At 38.3% G+C, this 18,257-nt stretch overlaps 2 protein-coding genes across 2 annotated transcripts; one reads left to right on the top strand and one right to left on the bottom strand.

The window, feature by feature from the left end:
* Nucleotides 1-2,484: 2,484 nt before the first annotated feature.
* On the bottom strand, nt 2,485-3,110 carry LOC122428946 (keratin-associated protein 13-1-like). Its single transcript, XM_043449107.1, has one exon. It carries the CDS (start codon nt 3,108-3,110, stop codon nt 2,601-2,603), a length of 510 nt encoding a protein of 169 aa, XP_043305042.1. The 3' UTR covers nt 2,485-2,600.
* A 4,276-nt stretch (nt 3,111-7,386) lies between these two features.
* On the top strand, nt 7,387-8,043 carry LOC122428947 (keratin-associated protein 13-1-like). The gene has a single exon (XM_043449108.1). The coding sequence runs from the start codon at nt 7,387-7,389 to the stop codon at nt 7,867-7,869; it is 483 nt and encodes a 160-aa protein (XP_043305043.1). The 3' UTR covers nt 7,870-8,043.
* Nucleotides 8,044-18,257: the final 10,214 nt, after the last annotated feature.

Consider the following 18,257-nt stretch of genomic DNA (forward strand, 5'->3'; position numbering starts at 1 on the left):
ATTTTGGGGTTGCTGGTATTAAAATTATGCATGTGTGACTGTGAAAGAGAGGTTTTGCGTGTGTGTTTGTTTTGTTTTTTTACGATTCTTATTCATAGTGGTAGTTATTGAGGAAGGGAACATTTTAATGTGACATCAATAATGATAAGTAAAGTGAATAATATGGGGTTTGTCATTGCACTCAGAATTTCTAGCAATATCTTCCTGAAGGATAATCATGTATTTCTCTTGGTCTATTATTAAGTATTATGGTTAATGCAAATCTTTTTAAGAGAAATTAGCTCATTTTTCCTTAACGTTCTTCTCCTAAACTCTACATTTATTTTTGTTTTTCTCTTTGTTATGAATACTACTCACGAGGCTAATGAAACTAGATCCAAAGGAGCTGAAGTCTATTCAGATAAAGCTATCTCTGTAGTAGGAGGTATACTCAAGGCTCTTGGTTGAAAAAGTGGGCAACAAAAAAAAAGCTCAGGAAAGAACAAGAATAGGTTAATTCAAGAGATGGGATTCTACTAGATCTTTGATGAACAAACAGGCAAATTTCTAAATCTTTTTGACTTTTGTTTCTCTTGTGTCTGGAAAGGTCTATAGCACATAATGTTTGTCTTTCTCATGAGGATGTTTGAGCATTAAATGCACATTGTGTATTGGGTACCCCTTGTACCCTCTGTTATTTTTGTGTTCTTCCAACTGTGATCCCAGACACAGCTATGGTGCCTGAAACAATTTCATGCAAGTTTCAACCCTCTTTGCACTGACAGTATCACCCCTCCGGCATAAACAACATTTCTTTCACTCTCTACCTGGGTTCCCAGAGGTCACAGGCGGGGATACAAAAGGAACACACTGTGAATCCTCTCACATGTTTAATGAGGTTCCGGGAAATTAATACACAGCCAGGCAAAATTCCAGCAATGGGAAGCACAAGTTGATGGATAAATGATTCTCCCTGTTTGTTGATCAGATCCAGGGGTGGACAATTCCAAAATCATACCATATGTTCCTAAAAAGACCTTGAAAGACTGAGTCCTCATTGACCATCATAAAGTCAGCAACAACAACAACAAAAAATATGTTCCTTTGTAGGATTTTTTCTCTTTGATTCTTTCACCTTCCATAGTCTCCTATACTATTTGCCTGATGCATGCTGTGCAGGCGTGCGCGCTAAGCTGCTTCAGCCGTCTGACTGTGCAATCTACTGGACAGTAGCCCACCAGTCTCCTCTGTCTGTGGGATTCTCCAGGCAAGAACTCTGGAGTGGGTTGCCATGCCCTCCTCTAGGGGATCTTCCTGACCTAAGAATCGAACCCATATCTCTTATGTCTCTTGCACTGGCAGGCAGGTTCTTGACCACTAGCCTCACCTGGGAAGCCCCAGTTGCCTGGTATCTTGTGACAAATACACAGTCTGTACTCAAGATTTTGACTTCAGCTCTGCTTTAGGGGGAAAAGGATACAGCCTAAGACTAGAGGATACAGATGTTTATTCAACACTGCTCCATGTGTGTTGCTGTTAGTAATTCAGGTTGAGCCTTGAGGAAGCATCGGGAGGTTATCCCACATCTCCTTAACCCAGCGGGCTTCCCAGGTGGCACTGTCCGTGCAGAGGACATAAGAGACACTAGTTCGATCCCTGGGTCAGGAAGATCCCCTGGAGAAAGAAACAGAATCCCACTTCAGTATACTTGCCTGGAAAATCCCACGGACAGAGGAGCCTGGTGGGATACAATCCACGGGTTGCAAAGAGTGAGATACGACTGGAGAGAATTAGCACCCACTCCTTAACCCTGTTACTCCCCAGTTAAAATCATTGTGAATCTCTTTACGAATGTTCACAGGTACGGCTCAGTTAATGGATCATGCGCTGGGACCAGGCTCAGGGAAGGATTATGGCACTTACATCAACCAACAGAGAACAAAGCATCTATCCTTGGAGTTGTTTAAAGGCTTATTTTTTCTCATAGCTGAAAATCTACATTCAGATACTAGACTTTCAGTATGTTTTTGGTCTACATATTATCTCATCTTGTAAATTATACTGGATTCTTATTGCCTGCATTTCTAGTTAACACCAGTTTCTCTGTTTTCCACTATTAGCAGAAATCCATGCCTCCATCTTCAGGCAAATATCACTGATATTGAGGCTAATAAAATATGGGCCTCCAGGAAATAATTACTCCCACTAGGAAACATATGAAATGACAATGGAAATTTGCTAAAATCTTTCAAATGTGTGTTTTCACATCCAGTTTCAGAGGCACATTGATCTTTATTTAAAATTCCCGAATCCTGATTAAACTATAGGCAAGATAATAAGACAAACAATACCAGATTTCAATGCCAGATGATGTAAATTTATTAGATTAAAATTTTCATTTTCAAATGCTTCCCATGAAAATCCAATAGTATATTTTCCATCCAATAGTACAGGTATTAGGACTTCATATTGGTTTACTCACTAAGTTTAGAGTCCCTCAAAAGTTGGTGATGCAAGGAAATGATGAGTTAAGAATAAAAGATTGGTGGTAAGTGTGAGAAGGAAAACGATGGCTACATTGAGAGAGACTTTGATCTCAATATGCAAGAGGATTTAGACCTTCAACAAATTGAACGATAGAAGCCAGATCCACAGGTTGGTCTGTAACATGATGAATGGCAGCTACTGGACGAAAAGTAGGTTGGAGGGCAGAATCCGGATCCACAGCCCAGGGAAGGGAAGCCACAGATGCCATAGCCCAGGCGTCTGAAGCCGCGGGGTCCACAGCCCACTGCGTAGCAGCTTCTGGATCCAGAGCTCAAGGAGCTGCAGCTGCTGGACTTACAGCCCAGAGACACAGGGAGAGTCGTCTGGCAGGGACTGGAGAACGTGGGGGTCCTCGGGCGGGAGCAGGACGTCTGGCAGGGACGGGACACCACACGGAATGTTTGGGTCCTGATGGGCTCACAGCAGGTCTCCTGGCTGTAGAGAGAGGAGCCCAGCTGGCAGGAGCTGCGGGGGCAGAGGTCAGCGCCGTAGACCAGGTTGCTGGGGAAGGAGGAACATGGGTAGCGCCGGTAGCTCCCAAGGGAGCAAGAAGAGAAGTTTCCAGAGCAGCAGCTGTAGGACATGTTGACAGGAGATGTGAGTTCAGTTGAGTTACGGTGAGAAGATTTTGAGTTTGAATGTCTCTCCTGCACTGTGGCATATTTATACTTCCAGCGATGGGTGTGGCATACCAAGGGATCATGATTCCTACATGGGATTTCCTCTTTTGCATATGTGTAATTCAGTAGACTTCTCGGTAATTGCTGTTGCATATGAATAGTTTCTCGAATTTGTTTTTATGGATGCTGTAATTCTGTTGTTATAGCCAAAGCCAGTGAACTACTGCTATGTCAGAAATGCTATGACTGTTTCCTACTAATGCACATCCCATCATGGCCAGGGAAGCGTCATGACCAGGAAAGCTTTTTTCTGATTTACGCTAACCCGCTTCCTGTGTATCTACATCTGGTTTTGCTGGTGACTGTTTTCCTCCTAAGAGTGTGGAATAAGATGGATTTTCCTCTGGTACAATGGATCAGAGGCACAGTTTCGAAGCTTTTCTGAAATGATCCACTTTGTCACCATTTACTCCCATTCTCCAAAATCACTCGGCGGTAATCTGTTATGGCAGCAATAGAAAATACACCAAAGATCACAGTTATACACTATGTCTCTAATCCAATGGAGACCAAAAATAGATAAAATAAGAGACTGAGAGAGAAATGGCTAGGAACATAAAGACAGCTTTCTGTGTATGTAAAGATAAGATAAGATGGCCAAAAAAAGAGGCTCAGCTGAAATATTATCCAGGGGAAATCAATCTGGCCCATGTCTATTTAGTTAAGATGGAGACACTGGTATAGTGAGAGAAGGAAACAATTGAAAGTGAAACACAGAGAAGGCTTAGGAAAAAATTTTTTTCTATTACACTGATATTATTACTTATTCCCTAATGCCTTTATAATTAAAAATGTCAAAATTAGTATATTTTATGAATTTTGATATATTGTTCCTTTTATCATCTGCTGAAGCTGCAGCTCCAATACTTTGGCCACCTGATGTGAAGGCCAACTTATTGGAAAAGACCCTGATGCTGGGAAAGATTGAAGGCAGCAGGAGAAAGGGATGGCAGAGGGTGAGATGGTTGGATGGCATCACTGACGCAATGGACATGAGTTTGAGCAAGCTCCGGGAGATAGTGAAGGACAGAGGAGCCTGGTGTGCTGCAATCCATGGGGTCGCAAGGAGTTGAACATGACTTAGCAACTGAACAGCAATGCAGGGTTTCTATTGTCTTAGAATATCTCTAGTTTTTCTCTGCATAGGCTTTGACTTCCTGGCATTTGCAGAGCTGCAGTTTTCTGCCTATATGTGAAGATTTTTTTTCCAGTTCTCTTTTCTTCTGAAGGGTGTATAAATCTCTTTCTCTCCTCTTCCTGTTCTCACCCTACTGTTTTTCCTTCCTCCTTTTAATGTATTTAACTTAGATTTTCTCTCTCTTCTGTTTTTCATATATATATATATATATGTGTGTGTGTATATATACATATAGTTTCTCTTTAACTATAGAATCAAAGGTTAAAAACAAAGTTTACTAAATTTTATCATATTCTGAATGTATAAATAGCTACTTTCAAAGTTCATTCACAAAATATTTAGTGTTAAAATAAAACTATATTCCAGACTATATATTAAATAAACTATATTCCAGACTCAAGCAAATGTAATGTTATGGTTGATAGCAATATTTTATTATTTTATTTTCTAATAAAGCTATTATAAACTTTCCAAAAATAGTAACATTAAAAATACTGAATATAACAAAATAAAACTGGAACAAAATATAGCACCAGAAAATACAATCTGAAGTCCATAATCCATATAATAGTCTTGGGAAAATTTGACATTAAACTACTTGTTATGAATTTAGTAGTAAGAAACAGGGAAATATTGCTATCAAGGAAGAGTTGTGTTTCAGAATTGAAGATAATTTGAGGATTTGGGGCAGAAAATGAAAACTAGACAACAGAATCTAACTGAAAGTTTAGAAATTTATAAAATTATAACTGATTTGGAAAAACTATTGAAATGCTTTATCAGTAGATTAAACATTGCCTAATAGATGATGCTTTTGAACTGTGGTGTTGGAGAAGACTCTTGAGAGTCCCTCGGACTACAAGGAGATCCAACCAGTCCATCCTAAAGGAAATCAGTCCTGAATATTCATTGGAAGGACTGATGCTGAAGCTGAAGCTCCAATACTTTGGCCACCTGATGCAAAGAACTGATTCATTGGAAAAGACCCTGATGGGTTCATTGGGAAAGACTGAAGGCAGTAGGAAAAGGGTACGACAGAAGATAAAATGGCTGGATGGTATCACCTACTCAGTGGACATGAATTTGAGCAACATCCAGGAGTTGGTGATGGACAGGGAGGCCTGGTGTGCCGCAGTCCACGGTGTTGCAGAGTCGGACATGACTGAGTGACTAAACTGAATAGACAGTTAGTGAATTAGAAGATGGAATAGAGGGAAATCCCAAACTACAGGGTAAAAAAGACAAAAAGACTGAAAATAGAGAGAAGACTACGAGAGGCACACATATATATATATATATATAATTCATAGTGTATTTTGCTTATAATTGGAATCTCAGGAAAAAAGGAGATAAAAGTGGGATGGAAACAGTATTTGAAGAGATAATTGTTTCACTGTTGTTGTTGTTCAGTCACTAAGTTGTGTCTGACTCTTTGTGACCCCAAGCACTGCAGCGTGCCAAGCTCCTCTGCCCTCCAGTATTTTCTGGAGTTTGCTAAGATTCGTATCAATTAAGTCGGTGATACTATCTAACATATCTAAACAATAGTTTAGGATTTATCAAAGTCGATGCACCATCTGATGTGTGAAATGGTACTCAAGAAATGAGTAGAACTGGCCTAAGGTTGAGGTGACTGAAAGATGGGCTTTAGCAGAAGTGACCCCGAGACAGACCTGAAGGTACAAAGATTTATGAGGAAATGGCTGTGAGAGAAGAATGTTGGGAAGAGGGGAAGAAGGCTAGGAGACTTGTCAGACTTCCATGAGAGTCTCATTAGGGTGACAAAGATTAGACAGGCATGCTCCAGGAAGCCACAGATTGTGGACAGTTTCTCAAGACCATTGGAGATCCTCAATTGTTGGCCAGCAAAGGATCGCATGTGTCCTAAGAAGGATGCCTTCTAATATCTCTCCTATCATTGCCTAGGAGCAGCCCTATAGAGAGAGAGGCTTTCCTACCAATGCAGTATTAGATTTTGCACCATAGCATGGAGTTGCAGGGGCAGGGAGCCGGAGGATGTCCTTGGTCAATCAAGACTCCTGTAGATGGAGATCTGAAAAGGAAATTCTTAGGGCTTCTACATGTACAGATGCCAATCTGTTAAGACTACAGGTCTCATATCAGGTCCACTGAATCTGAAACTCAACTGTTTCCTCCCCTCATCTCAATATTTCTTAGCTCTTTGATGTTTTTCATAAGGGTCCAAACTGTCCTTCCCTTGTGACTCTGTCTTGGTTCTGTCCCTCACTATCACCAAGTCTCTAAATAGATACACAGGTTTCTCTCTGGTTCTAGCCATCAATGGTACTCAAAAAAATGTCCTGGCTGATAATTTTTCCTCTCCATTGTATCTGAGACACATGCATAATAGAATGCAATAGGTGGACAATAATGGAGGATGAGAAGACATCAGTTCAGTTCAGTCACTCAGTCGTGTCCGACTCTTTGCGACCCCATGCACCGCCAACTCCTGGAGTTTACCCAAACTCATGTCCATTGAGTTGGTGATGCCATCCAACCATCTCATCCTCTGAGAAGACATGGGAACAAGTAAAGTCAGTATTTAGTAGGTTCTTCATTTAAGCCAAAGTTACATCTCTGATCCATTGACAAAGAAGAAAAATAATTTTATCTTATGAAACTTCCATTTGAGAAAAGCATTTTCTCATCATTGACAGAAGCAAAACACTCAAAGATTATGCCAAGAGGAAAAGGAAAGCCTTTCTTGACTATGATGGAATAAGCATTAGTGTGAAACAGTCATAGCATTTCTAACATAGGTGTAGTTCACTGGCCTTGGCTATAACACCAAAATTATAGCATCCATAAATACAATATGGGGAGAACCATTCCAACTGCAATTATAGAGAAGATTGCTAAGTTACACGCATGTAAACAAGGGAACACAAATATGGAAAAAATGACCCTGTAGGTTACCACACCTCTTGCTGAGAGTATATATAAGCACATCTGTCCAGAAGGCTACATTCAAACTCAGGATCTTCTCGCTGTAGCTCAGCTGAACACACATCTCCTGTCAATATGTCCTACACCTGCTGTTCTAGAAACTTCTCCTCCCGCTCCCTCGGGGACCACCTGCGCTATTCAGGCGCCTCCTGTGGCCCCTCCTTCCCCAGCAACCTGGTCTACAGCGCTGACCTCTGCCCCCGCAGCTCCTGCCAGCTGGGCTCCTCTCTCTACAGCCAGGAGACCTGCTGTGAGCCCATCAGGACCCAGACGTTCCGTGTGGTGTCCCGTCCCTGCCAGACGTCCTGCTGCCGCCCGAGGACCCCCACGTTCTCCAGTCCCTGCCAGACGACTCTCCCTGTGTCTCTGGGCTTCAGGTCCAGCAGCTGCAGCTCCCTCAGCTCTGGATCCAGAAGCTGCTACGCAGTGGGCTGTGGACCCCGCGGCTTCAGACGCCTGGGCTATGGCATCTGTGGCTTCCCTTCCCTGGGCTGTGGATCCAGATTCTGGCACCCAATTAATTTTCCCTGCAGAAGTTTCCATTCATCTTGCTACTGACCAACCTGTAGATCTGGCTTCTTCTGATTAACTTGTAGAAGAGCCAAATTCATTTAGAAATTTAGATTCTGTACCCTGATTATCTGTTATCTTAATCTGCTCCATTGAAGAGTATTCTAATATTTCCTGATCACTGGCAATTCTTGACCTCTCTAACCCTCAGACTGGAGGTGATAAATTAACTCTATCAACCTACAAAGTTAATGAGAAATTCAAATTGAATGGTAGATAGAATTTACGGTTTTGCACTCCTCCCAAAGATAGATGGAAGGTCAAATAATTTGATTTTAATAAACTCTTTATTCTGCCATCCAAATATGCTGTGAATGTTGTTCTTTATTAGCAATGTGTCAACTAACATTTGTATTGTCGTTGCTTCTGTTAGTGGGCTTTGGAAAGCTCAGATTTAGGGGGTTATGCGTAATTTTGGTGGTGCTCAGTCATTCAGTCGTGTCCAACTCTTTTCAACCCCATGGACTGTAGTCTCCTTTGTTCCATGTACCAGTCTCCTTTGTCCACGGAATTTTCCCGATAAGAATACTGGTTTTTGTTACTGTTCAGTCACTCAATCGTGTCCAACAGAGTAGGTTGCCATCTCCTACTCCAGACATTTTTCTTTCTTTAACCAAGAATTTTCCCTGGATGCCCGCAGCTTGTATATATAGCCTTACTCTAAAAGAAAATCTCAAGAGATTTGAATACTTTTATTCACATGGTAAACACAGACCATTTGGCTTGAAAAGCATCATGTACAAGAGTGGTTTAAAGAATACAGGAATAAAATTTAGGCTTCTGTGATGAGACCTGGGCATGAAGGGTATTAAAATGGAAGACTAATGTGTGGCTGTACATTTTTAGAGAAAAGAACACCTCTGAGCTTTAGATAATCACCTTGCAGGAAATTTTCTCTCTTTTTTTTTAATTGACTAAATCCCTATACCCCAATTACTGTTTTCAATCTGCTCAAATTATCACCATTTGTATAAGAAGACAGGCAACAAACTTAGATGAGAAGGAACTAGGCTCAGCAGGTGTGAGGTTGCACCTGGGTTCTTAAGCAACAGAGAAACAGAATATAACTGCACACAAGAAAGCTTTAATATCATCAAAAATGAATGTTTCAATTATATATTGAAATAAAATTGGATATTCTTTTTTAAGTGTCATTCTTCTCTCTTACATACAAGTGTTATAGAAAGTAAAGTAGTAACAGAGATAGTACAATGAGAACTGAAAATTTAATCTTTATGCAGAACAAGTAGTGTTCTATCTAGGAAAAATAAATATTTTCCTATTCTTTGTAAGATTTTCAAACATTCCTGAAATTAAGAAATTAGATGCAGAATATGAGAGGTTCATCAAAAATCTAGTCTTATAAACATTTCTCAGTCTTCTCATCATATTCTGTTTACTTTTTTTACTACTAACATGATAAAAGATAAAATAAGAAATGAGTTGTAGTGTTTATTATATCCAAGCTACTCATACTGCAAAGGTGGAAATTGAAACACAGAATAGTTAAATATCTTTTTACAAGATTACAGAGCAAGTTATTGTAGAGTCATGGAAGTAGAATGACTTTATTCCAACTGTACCATTCTCTCTTATTTCTTCCTTCATATGCTCCTTCTCTTTCTCATCTTCTTATCCTTCTTCCTTCTCCCACCCCATGTTTACAAGATAGCTACAGTGTTTGTATAACTAAAACCATGAAGGAATAGTGAAAAAAAAGGGGAAAAAGTCATCAGCCATTGAAATATAAAAGTTTAAATGGCAAACAATAAACTTCTATAAACAGTCTTGCTCATGAATTTTAATAATCCAAGTTGGTCTCATGTGCCTAATCTCCAATCAAAAGAAATAGTCAAATTTCATATCTCAAAACATAAGCAATAGCAGAGCACTCATGGGAAACAGCTGCAGATTTTTGGCTAAGCCGATGATTCTTTGTTAATGTCTCCAAATTTGAGACGCAGGAGTGGAAAGTTTTCTGACTTTAGGAATATACTAATATCTTAGTTGTTTTATAATTGCTATAACAAATTATTTCAAATAAGCCATATGCTGTATATAATATATGGCTTAATAACATTTTATTATAATTCTGTAGGACAAATGTCAGACAGTCTCACTAGACTAAAATCATGGTGCTAGCAGGGCTTCATTTCTTTCCAGAGGATCTAGGGGAAAGCCTATTTACTTGTCTTCTTTTTGTTTGTTTGTTTTCTAGAGGCCACCCAAATTCTTTAGCCTGTGCCCCACTTCCTCCTAAGTACTTCCTCCAAAGTCAGCAATGGTGGGTAAAATCCTCCTTGATATGGCTCTGGTCTACTCTTCTGCCTTTCTCCTCCATTTTCAAGAATGCTTATAAACACATTGGGTTCACCTGGTGATATCTCTATTTATTATCAACTGATTAGCAACTTTAATTCCATTACTACTTTCATTACTCTTGTTATATAACATACCATATTCACAACATATATGAATATATTTAAGGGGCCATTATTCTCCCTACCAAAACTAGTGAGCAAATTTATAAAAATAACTCCAAGATTGACTGAGTGTAAATAGTGATACGGTGAGATCATAAGCAATCACTAAAATTCAATGGTGGAGACAATGAATTTATAATGTTACAATTATGCCTGAAGTTAAATATAGTATCCCATTTCAGGTTTATAGTCAAAATAAGAAAATGGTATTATTTTACAACAGGAAACACATAACTCCTGAGCTGGTATTTTACCATTTCCACTCGGGAAGCTGCATCGTCCTCTGTTCCAAATCTCTGGCATTATAAACTTCCTGGAGTACAGATTTTATTCTTTCTATAATTTATCAGTTAATTGTAGGATAGTGAATAGCATAGTGTCCATTCAGATTTCACTAACTTAATCCTACTCTACACAGCTAGGCACAGACCAGCTGGCACTTGTCTGGCTTCCAGCTTCCTGATGCCTCCTGCTGCGTGCTCTCGCAGATGCCTAACACCGTGGAGATGCGAACACAGGGTTTTGTGTCCCAAGCTGCTGCCCACACAACTAAAGTTCCAGAAACTGCTGATTATCTGTCTACCAACTTGTTTCCAGTTCTGATTTCTGAGAATAAATATATCCATTCTCCCAGGAAATTTTCTTATGAGTCATTTTTAGGCATCAATCTCCATTTCAACAATTTCCATTTATTAATAGTTACCTCGTTAGTGATTACAATGAACAACTGTATCCTCCCCAAACCCCTTGTGCCCTTTTTTTAAATTAGTCACACCTCCGAACACATAGCCAAATGTTTGGCCAGTATTACTATTTTTCACAATATTTTCATTAAACCTTCACTGTGAGCCAAAACCTGTGCTATGGAAATATACTGTTGAATATATTTCTTTAATAAAATTATTTTGTGTATTACTCCATAATGAAAAATGAAAAACAGAGTGAGAAATGTATGCTATTTGTTCTAACTACAGTGAAAGTCTAACAGAGAAAGCGAATGCTATATAAATAATGAGCTGTGAATAAGTCCTTGATGATACACTAATATATGTTAAGCAACATATACCTTATAAGTAAAGAAAGAATTCCCAGAGAAAGAGCATTTGAAATGGGTCTAAAGAATAAGTACGGAGAAAAAAGGTTAAAAATAAAAAAAAGTAGAGGATAGATACGTGGGACATGGAGAACAAGTGTTTTAGCACCAAAGCTTTGACATGTGCACTATGAGATGGAAAGCCATTTTGTCTGGTCATTGAAGAAAAAGGGAAGAATGACTTGAAATTAAGCCAGAAAGATTTAGGAGCTCTTTTCTCTAGGTCTTAGATGTCTAATTCTGGAGCACTTACTTCTAAAAGCAACAAGAACTGTTTAATGGTTTTCAGCAGAGGTATAATAGTGTTGCACAACACATCTTTGCCCCCTTTTTAAAAATCACTTTTATATATCCAGTGATTTTAATACCATTTATTGAAAATACATTTTCCACATTTGAATTATTTGACATTTTGTAAAAAGAAATCGATTGTATACCTGTGAGTCTATTTCAGATCTCTATTTTCTGTTCCACTGAATAATCACCTATAATTTTCTCAGTACCAAAATACATTGACATATCTTTATATTAAGCCCTGAAATGACATAATAAAAGTCTTTCAAATTTAATTCTCTTTTTGAAAGTTGTTTTGGCTATTCTTACTCTCCCATATAAATTTCAGAATCAATTTTTCTGATTCTATCAAATGCCTCCTGGCATTTTTGGTCAGAATGTATTGAATCTATCAATACATTAAGATGTAATGACAGCTTTCAACCCATGACACATATCTCTATTTGAGTCTTATTTAATTTCTTTCTGAAACATTTTATAAGTGTTAATATGGGAATCTGGAATCATGAAATGTGTTTCTAGATTATATATGTTGTTTTTAAAACATATTTTAGACTTAGTTGTTCAAGTAATGTTGATTTTATATATAGAAATAAAATAGCTTTCTATAGCAATTTCATACATTCCTTAGGATGTTTTATGTAGACAATCATTCTTCTGTGAATAAAGGCAACTTTCTTATTCTCTTGGTGATATTTATGCCCTTATCTGTTTTTCTTGCCTTACTGTCCTGGCTAAGACATATAGTACAATGATGACTAAAAATGTGGAAATAAGTTACTGTATCTGAATTTGTGTCTGTTTACATGTCTGAGTAGTGTCCTACATTCTCTATTAACAGCAGTTAATAACTATGTATCTTTTTGCCTTTAAAAGTCTGTGGTTTATAGTACCAGATTGTATCTGAGCAGGGGAGTGAATGAAAACTGACTAATACTACTTACCTAGTTCACTTAGGAGGCATCTGCAACCAAGTGCCTGCTCGCTTATCCTCATAAGCCTGGGATCTCCGTTTTCAAACTCTTTAGATTAGGAAATGGGACCTTTGCATATAGCATTTTGCTAACTAAATGTCTTCTAATTTTAAACTGCCATACTTACTGCACCGTATTATCTTTATCACCCCACTCTTTAAATTTCACTGTAATTAATTTTAGCTCCAATTTCAAAAGATGAAAAGAAAATTTTTATTTGGTGGTGGAATAATTATAAAGGAAAGGGCATTTAAAATGCATCTAAAATTTGGAATTGTCTTAAATATCAAAAACAAAGAGCCATGAGAATAGATTAAGGAAAATAGATGAAGCTGAAATGAAATGACCAAGCAGAGGGTAAAAATACACAATTGTGTTCAGGGGAGAACAGAAGTTTAGTTGGTTTACAGTAAAAGGAGAAGTTTATGCAGAAATGAGAGACAGAGATAGCAATACATGATGGGTATGTGTAGGTATGCCGACTTCATTACTTAAGGTTTTGTTATTTCTGTTCAAATTGATGCAGTTATCTAATTGGGTACTGTGGCTCCAGTTTCCATATGAATAAAACTGTTTATCTCATTCTCCAGACTGAGTTTATAAAATACTATCTCTGGGAAGCTTTGTTGGCATTTCTGACATCTCAGATTGTTATTAAGATCTTGTTGTTAAATGTACTTATATAAGATGCTCATGTGCAGCTTTAATTACCATTGCAATTAAATTCTTATTTGATTAACCTTGATAGTTGGTAAGTTCAGAAAAATGGAAACCCATTTTAAAAATAATTTTAAACTTTTCTTAACATAGAGAATAATATGAATGAATGTGTTCTCCTTGAAAAAGAATGTAATAAAACATTTGTTTATCACACAAGTTGTTCATCAAGTATTCTATAAGAACAGAGTTGAAAGAATATTATTTTGTGGACTCACTGGTGCTGATAAGATGTTTGACAGGGTATACTGATGCATGACTAATAAAAAAAATATAGGAATTAAGGTTGGGAGAGAACAAAGCTGTTGTCTATAATCACTAAAGTGACAAGAGTAAATAAATAGAAATTGGTGAAATCAATTGCATGGAAATGACTCATGATGAGTTTCCTGGGAAACTGAATAAATTAATCCCTAGAAGTAGGAACCACATGCTGACTGGTAAAAAGATGACTGACAATTCCTGGAAATAAAGTAGCTTAGGCAGCAGGAGTTTGGGAACAGAACTGAATTCAAATTTCTCAGAGCCACTGAGTATAACATTTGGACAAGGAATACAGCAGGAGGACATCAGCTTAGTAGGGGCAGGATCTACAAGAGAGACAATGGAAATCTGGTAGAGAGAAGGCTGCTTTTGCAGGGAACTGAATACCCAAAATCACTGTTGCTGGGACAGAGACCCTTACCTTGATCCTGATAAATTCAGAATGTTACCAAAGACTTGAATCTGGCCTTTGTAGCCCAACACTGCTTTCAATCTCCTAGACAGAGTTTTGGTTGAAGTAGAAAAAGAATAGCTTTATTGCTTTGTCAGGCAAAGAGGGCCACAGCCAGCTAATGCCTTCAAAACTGTACCCAACTAGAGGCGGAGGAGGGTCAGAAGGCGTTCTGTAGTCAAGGAGCAGGGTGGCTGAAAAGGCTCAGGGTGCCTGCATATCCCTCATTCCTTCAATCCAGAGATCATCTGGCGTAAGGTGATGATGAGACAAACCTCTCTGGAATGAAGAGTGCTTCATCAAGTAGGTGACATCTTCCATTTGATGAGGTTTTTAACTCTGCTGCTGCTAAGTCACTTCAGTCCTGTCCGACTCTGTGTGACCCCATAGATGGCAGCCCACCAGGCTCCCCCATCCCTGGGATTCTCTAGGCAAGAACACTGGAGTGGGTTGCCATTTCCTTCTCCAATGCGTGAAAGTGAAAAGTGAAAGTGAAGTCGCTCAGTCGTGTCCCACTCTTCGCGACTCCATGGACCGCAGCCTACCAGGCTCCTCCATCCATGGGATTTTCCAGGCAAGAGTACTCTGCAAAGATATTCAAAGATACTGTTCTATGTATCCCTCAAGGAGGGGATACACATAGCAGGACTTTGCCCCAAGCCTGCACTACTGTTTCCTGGCTTCTCCTCACCTGTCTCTGCATTCCCCCTCCCTTTCCTGACTAGCAAAAGTTTGAACTTGCTCCCTGGAACTCAAAGAAGGGGACACAGAAAGACTTCTGTGCCCAGAACCCCCCAGGGTCCTGCTTGCTTTCAGGGATATGAACCGGCTGTTTCTAGAGCACCCTTTGTATGGGATTGCACCAGTTTCTGGAGAAATAATGATACAATTTTTACACTTTGCTTCTTACATCTTTAAGGATATAAAGAGTAGTATATTTAACTTCAGCACCAGTTGTGGTATTACAGATGTACTCTTCCCAACATTGTAATTTCTATCTGTGTGTTAGTACATCACTGTTAGTAGCTCAGTCGTGTCTGACTGTTTGCAGTCCCATGGACTGCAGCCCATCAGGCTCCTCTGTCCTTGGAATTCTCCAGGCAAGAATCCTGGAGTGGGTTGCCATTTCCTAATCTTCCTGACCCAGCGATTGAACCTGGGTCTTTCTCACTGCAGGCAGATTCTTTACCATCTGAGCCACCAGGGAAGCCCTATCACAAAACTTTATTGCTGTATAATTATTGTTGAATATATCCCTGATTGTTTTTTAAAAGGAAGCTTGCTTTTTAACTGGAGTATTTCCAGAGGTCAGAGAAACACTTTCACATCTGAAATATGCAGCTAATTTCTAATCATCAGAGACTGCCCGAAGCCAAAGAGGGGAATTGTATGTGGGGATAACTTGAATTATTACATTTTCAAAAATTATGGATGCTATAGACAAAATAAGACTGTGTTCACAGGGGAGCAACGTGACATTACTATTTCAGTTTCTGTCAGCAGATGCCAAATTAAATTTTCTGTTTTCTTTCATTATTTTTTTCCCTTTAGATTTCCCAGTAGCAGTTTAAGAACCCTGAAAATCTCCCAAGCATTCTGATAGCAGTAAAGATGGTGATGATAATGGGGAAGAGAAGAAGAGAGAGAGATGGCTGAATAGGAGAAAGAACGAGAACATGTGGCAGAAATGAAAATGCATTAAAATGAAGCTTAGGAGTTAGGTGTTCTGTTGTTAGCCTTACCATTAACTTCTCTTTGAGATCTAGAAACAAATAATTCTAGTTCTCAAGTTTTACATCCACACAATAAGTAAGATCTACTTGGGGATCTATACAGTGATTTGTGTCTCTTATATTTAATGCACCTTAGAAAGAGAGTAGAGCATTTTCATGTCCTTGAAGAAATGTCATCTTTGGCAAGTCTGATTCTCTTTGAGCCTCCCTTTTCTCTTATGCTAAAAGGACCTTAAATGTAATGAGTGAATTCCTCACAGATCCGTTTAAAGGTATAATGAAATAAGGCATAGAAATTTCTTTAGATTCCTTGGCTCTGGACAAAGATAAGCGCTTATTTTTATGTTTGGCTCATTTACAACAAGTTGTATTTTTATATATTTATAAAAGCATAGAAAGGAACTATAAAAAAATCAAATTTCATGGTGAGGTGCAACCAAAACAGACATATGGGCAGCTCTAGAAGCTCATTTTCAGTTGCTTTGAGTTTGAGACTTGGGAGGGCATCAAGATGAAACCCATGCCTTCTGAACCTAAACCCTTTCAGAGCTGCCTATATATCTGTTTGGTGGGGCTAGTGATAAAGAACATACCTGCCAATGTGGTAGACATAAAAGACACGAGTTCAGTCTCTGACTCAGGAAGAGCCCCTGGAGGAGGGCAAGGTGACCCACTCCAGGATCCCTTCCTGGAGAGTCACGTGGACAGAGGAGCCTGGCCGGCTGCAGGTAGTCAGAAACGACTGCAGCGACTTAGCACACAGGCATGTACCTAGGTTGAGTGATAACCTCCTTACGTATATGTTAGAGAAATTATACGAGAAACTGGTTGTTGAAATGCTAAATGCAGAAACTTTTGCCAACCAAAATGGGGTAAATCAACTTTACTTATTGAAAGCTCATAAACATTCTTTTTTCAAGCTTACAAATGTGTACTAGTCCTTTATTTACTTTTTTTAAATGTGAACCAAATCATGTGAACTAAATTATTTCCTTACTTTCTTAATTCTGTACTTCTGCAGAAACAGACACACAGTAAATTGCTCATGAGTGAATTCTGCTCTCCTCTGCTTCTGAGAGTTATAGCCAGAGAAAGTTATGACTTTAAACTATGAACTTCCAGGAAATTACTACATTAACACACTTAAAATTCTGAAGACATTAGTTAAGGACTTGGACACACTTAGAATTTCAAAGCCCATTCACAAGGGAATATTGATCTTTCATTTTAATCACTCAAATAGACAAGAGAACAAAATTAGAAAATCAACAGATAACAAACCACCACATTATTTTTGGATTAAGGGGTTTATTACATTTAATTCATGTGAATTTCATTTGGAGGAGAAAATTCTATTGCACATGCTGGCATTAGACTTTAACTTTGGTTTATTGGTCAACTTACTGCTGGCAATAAATTTTTAAAAGGTAAAAAATCAGTAGATATATGATAAAAGTAAACTACAAACTTTTAAATTAAAAAAAACCTCATATGACTAGAAACTAGTCAATACTATTCATAAAAATTTAAACATCAAAGAAAAAACACAATGGAAATTGAAAATATTTTAAAATGCATGATAATCATGGTACAACCCAGTAAAATTTAAAGATATAGCTGTGTAAAAGGAAAATTTTACATTTTAATGCACACATGATAATTCATATTCTTGTACCTGGGGAATGGCTTAGATGGTAAAGAATCTACCTGCAATGCAAGAGTCCAGGGTTTGATCCCTGAGTGGAGAAGAGCCCCTGGAGAAGGGAATAGCTACCCACTCCAGTATTCTTGCCTAGAGAAATCCATGGACACAGGAGCCTGGCAAGCTACAGTCCATAAGGTCGCAAAGAGCCAGACGTGACTGAGCCACTAACACTTTCACAGTTCAAGAAAACTTGAAAATTTAGTACTTTATACTGAGGCAGTTAGACAAAATAGCAATTTAAGCAAGAAGTAAGTTTACGACACAAATTACAGAGATAAGAACAGAAATCAATGAAATAGAAGTCAAACATAAAACAGAGAAAACCAAGGTCAAAATTTAGATTTTGAGAATATCAACAAAATCAATTATTTCATTTTTTAAAAGAAGCATCATATAAAAAAAAAGAAGCGACCAATAGCTTCACAGAATTTACATAATTATTTAAGAAACTACTTATTTTCCTATATTTCAAAGCAGAATTAATTCTTTTTTCATTTTCTGCAGTAATTGAGGTAAATATCTTTATGTTAACACTTCTTCAAAATAGCCGTCTTGTCAAACTTGAGTAATCACACAGTGAGTAAGGCACAGGACTATTCTTGGACAAGATGAAAAATAAATAAATTTGTTTTAAAAGGTGCAGAATCTTGGTACACATATCC

The sequence above is a fragment of the Cervus canadensis genome, chromosome 27, assembly GCF_019320065.1.
Source record: "Cervus canadensis isolate Bull #8, Minnesota chromosome 27, ASM1932006v1, whole genome shotgun sequence".
NCBI lineage: Eukaryota > Metazoa > Chordata > Mammalia > Artiodactyla > Cervidae > Cervus > Cervus canadensis.

Coding starts and splice junctions, on each gene's coding strand:
- LOC122428946 (XM_043449107.1), bottom strand. CDS start 3,110: ATGTCCTACAGCTGCTGCTCTGGAAACTTCTCTTCTTGCTCCCTTGGG.
- LOC122428947 (XM_043449108.1), top strand. CDS start 7,387: ATGTCCTACACCTGCTGTTCTAGAAACTTCTCCTCCCGCTCCCTCGGG.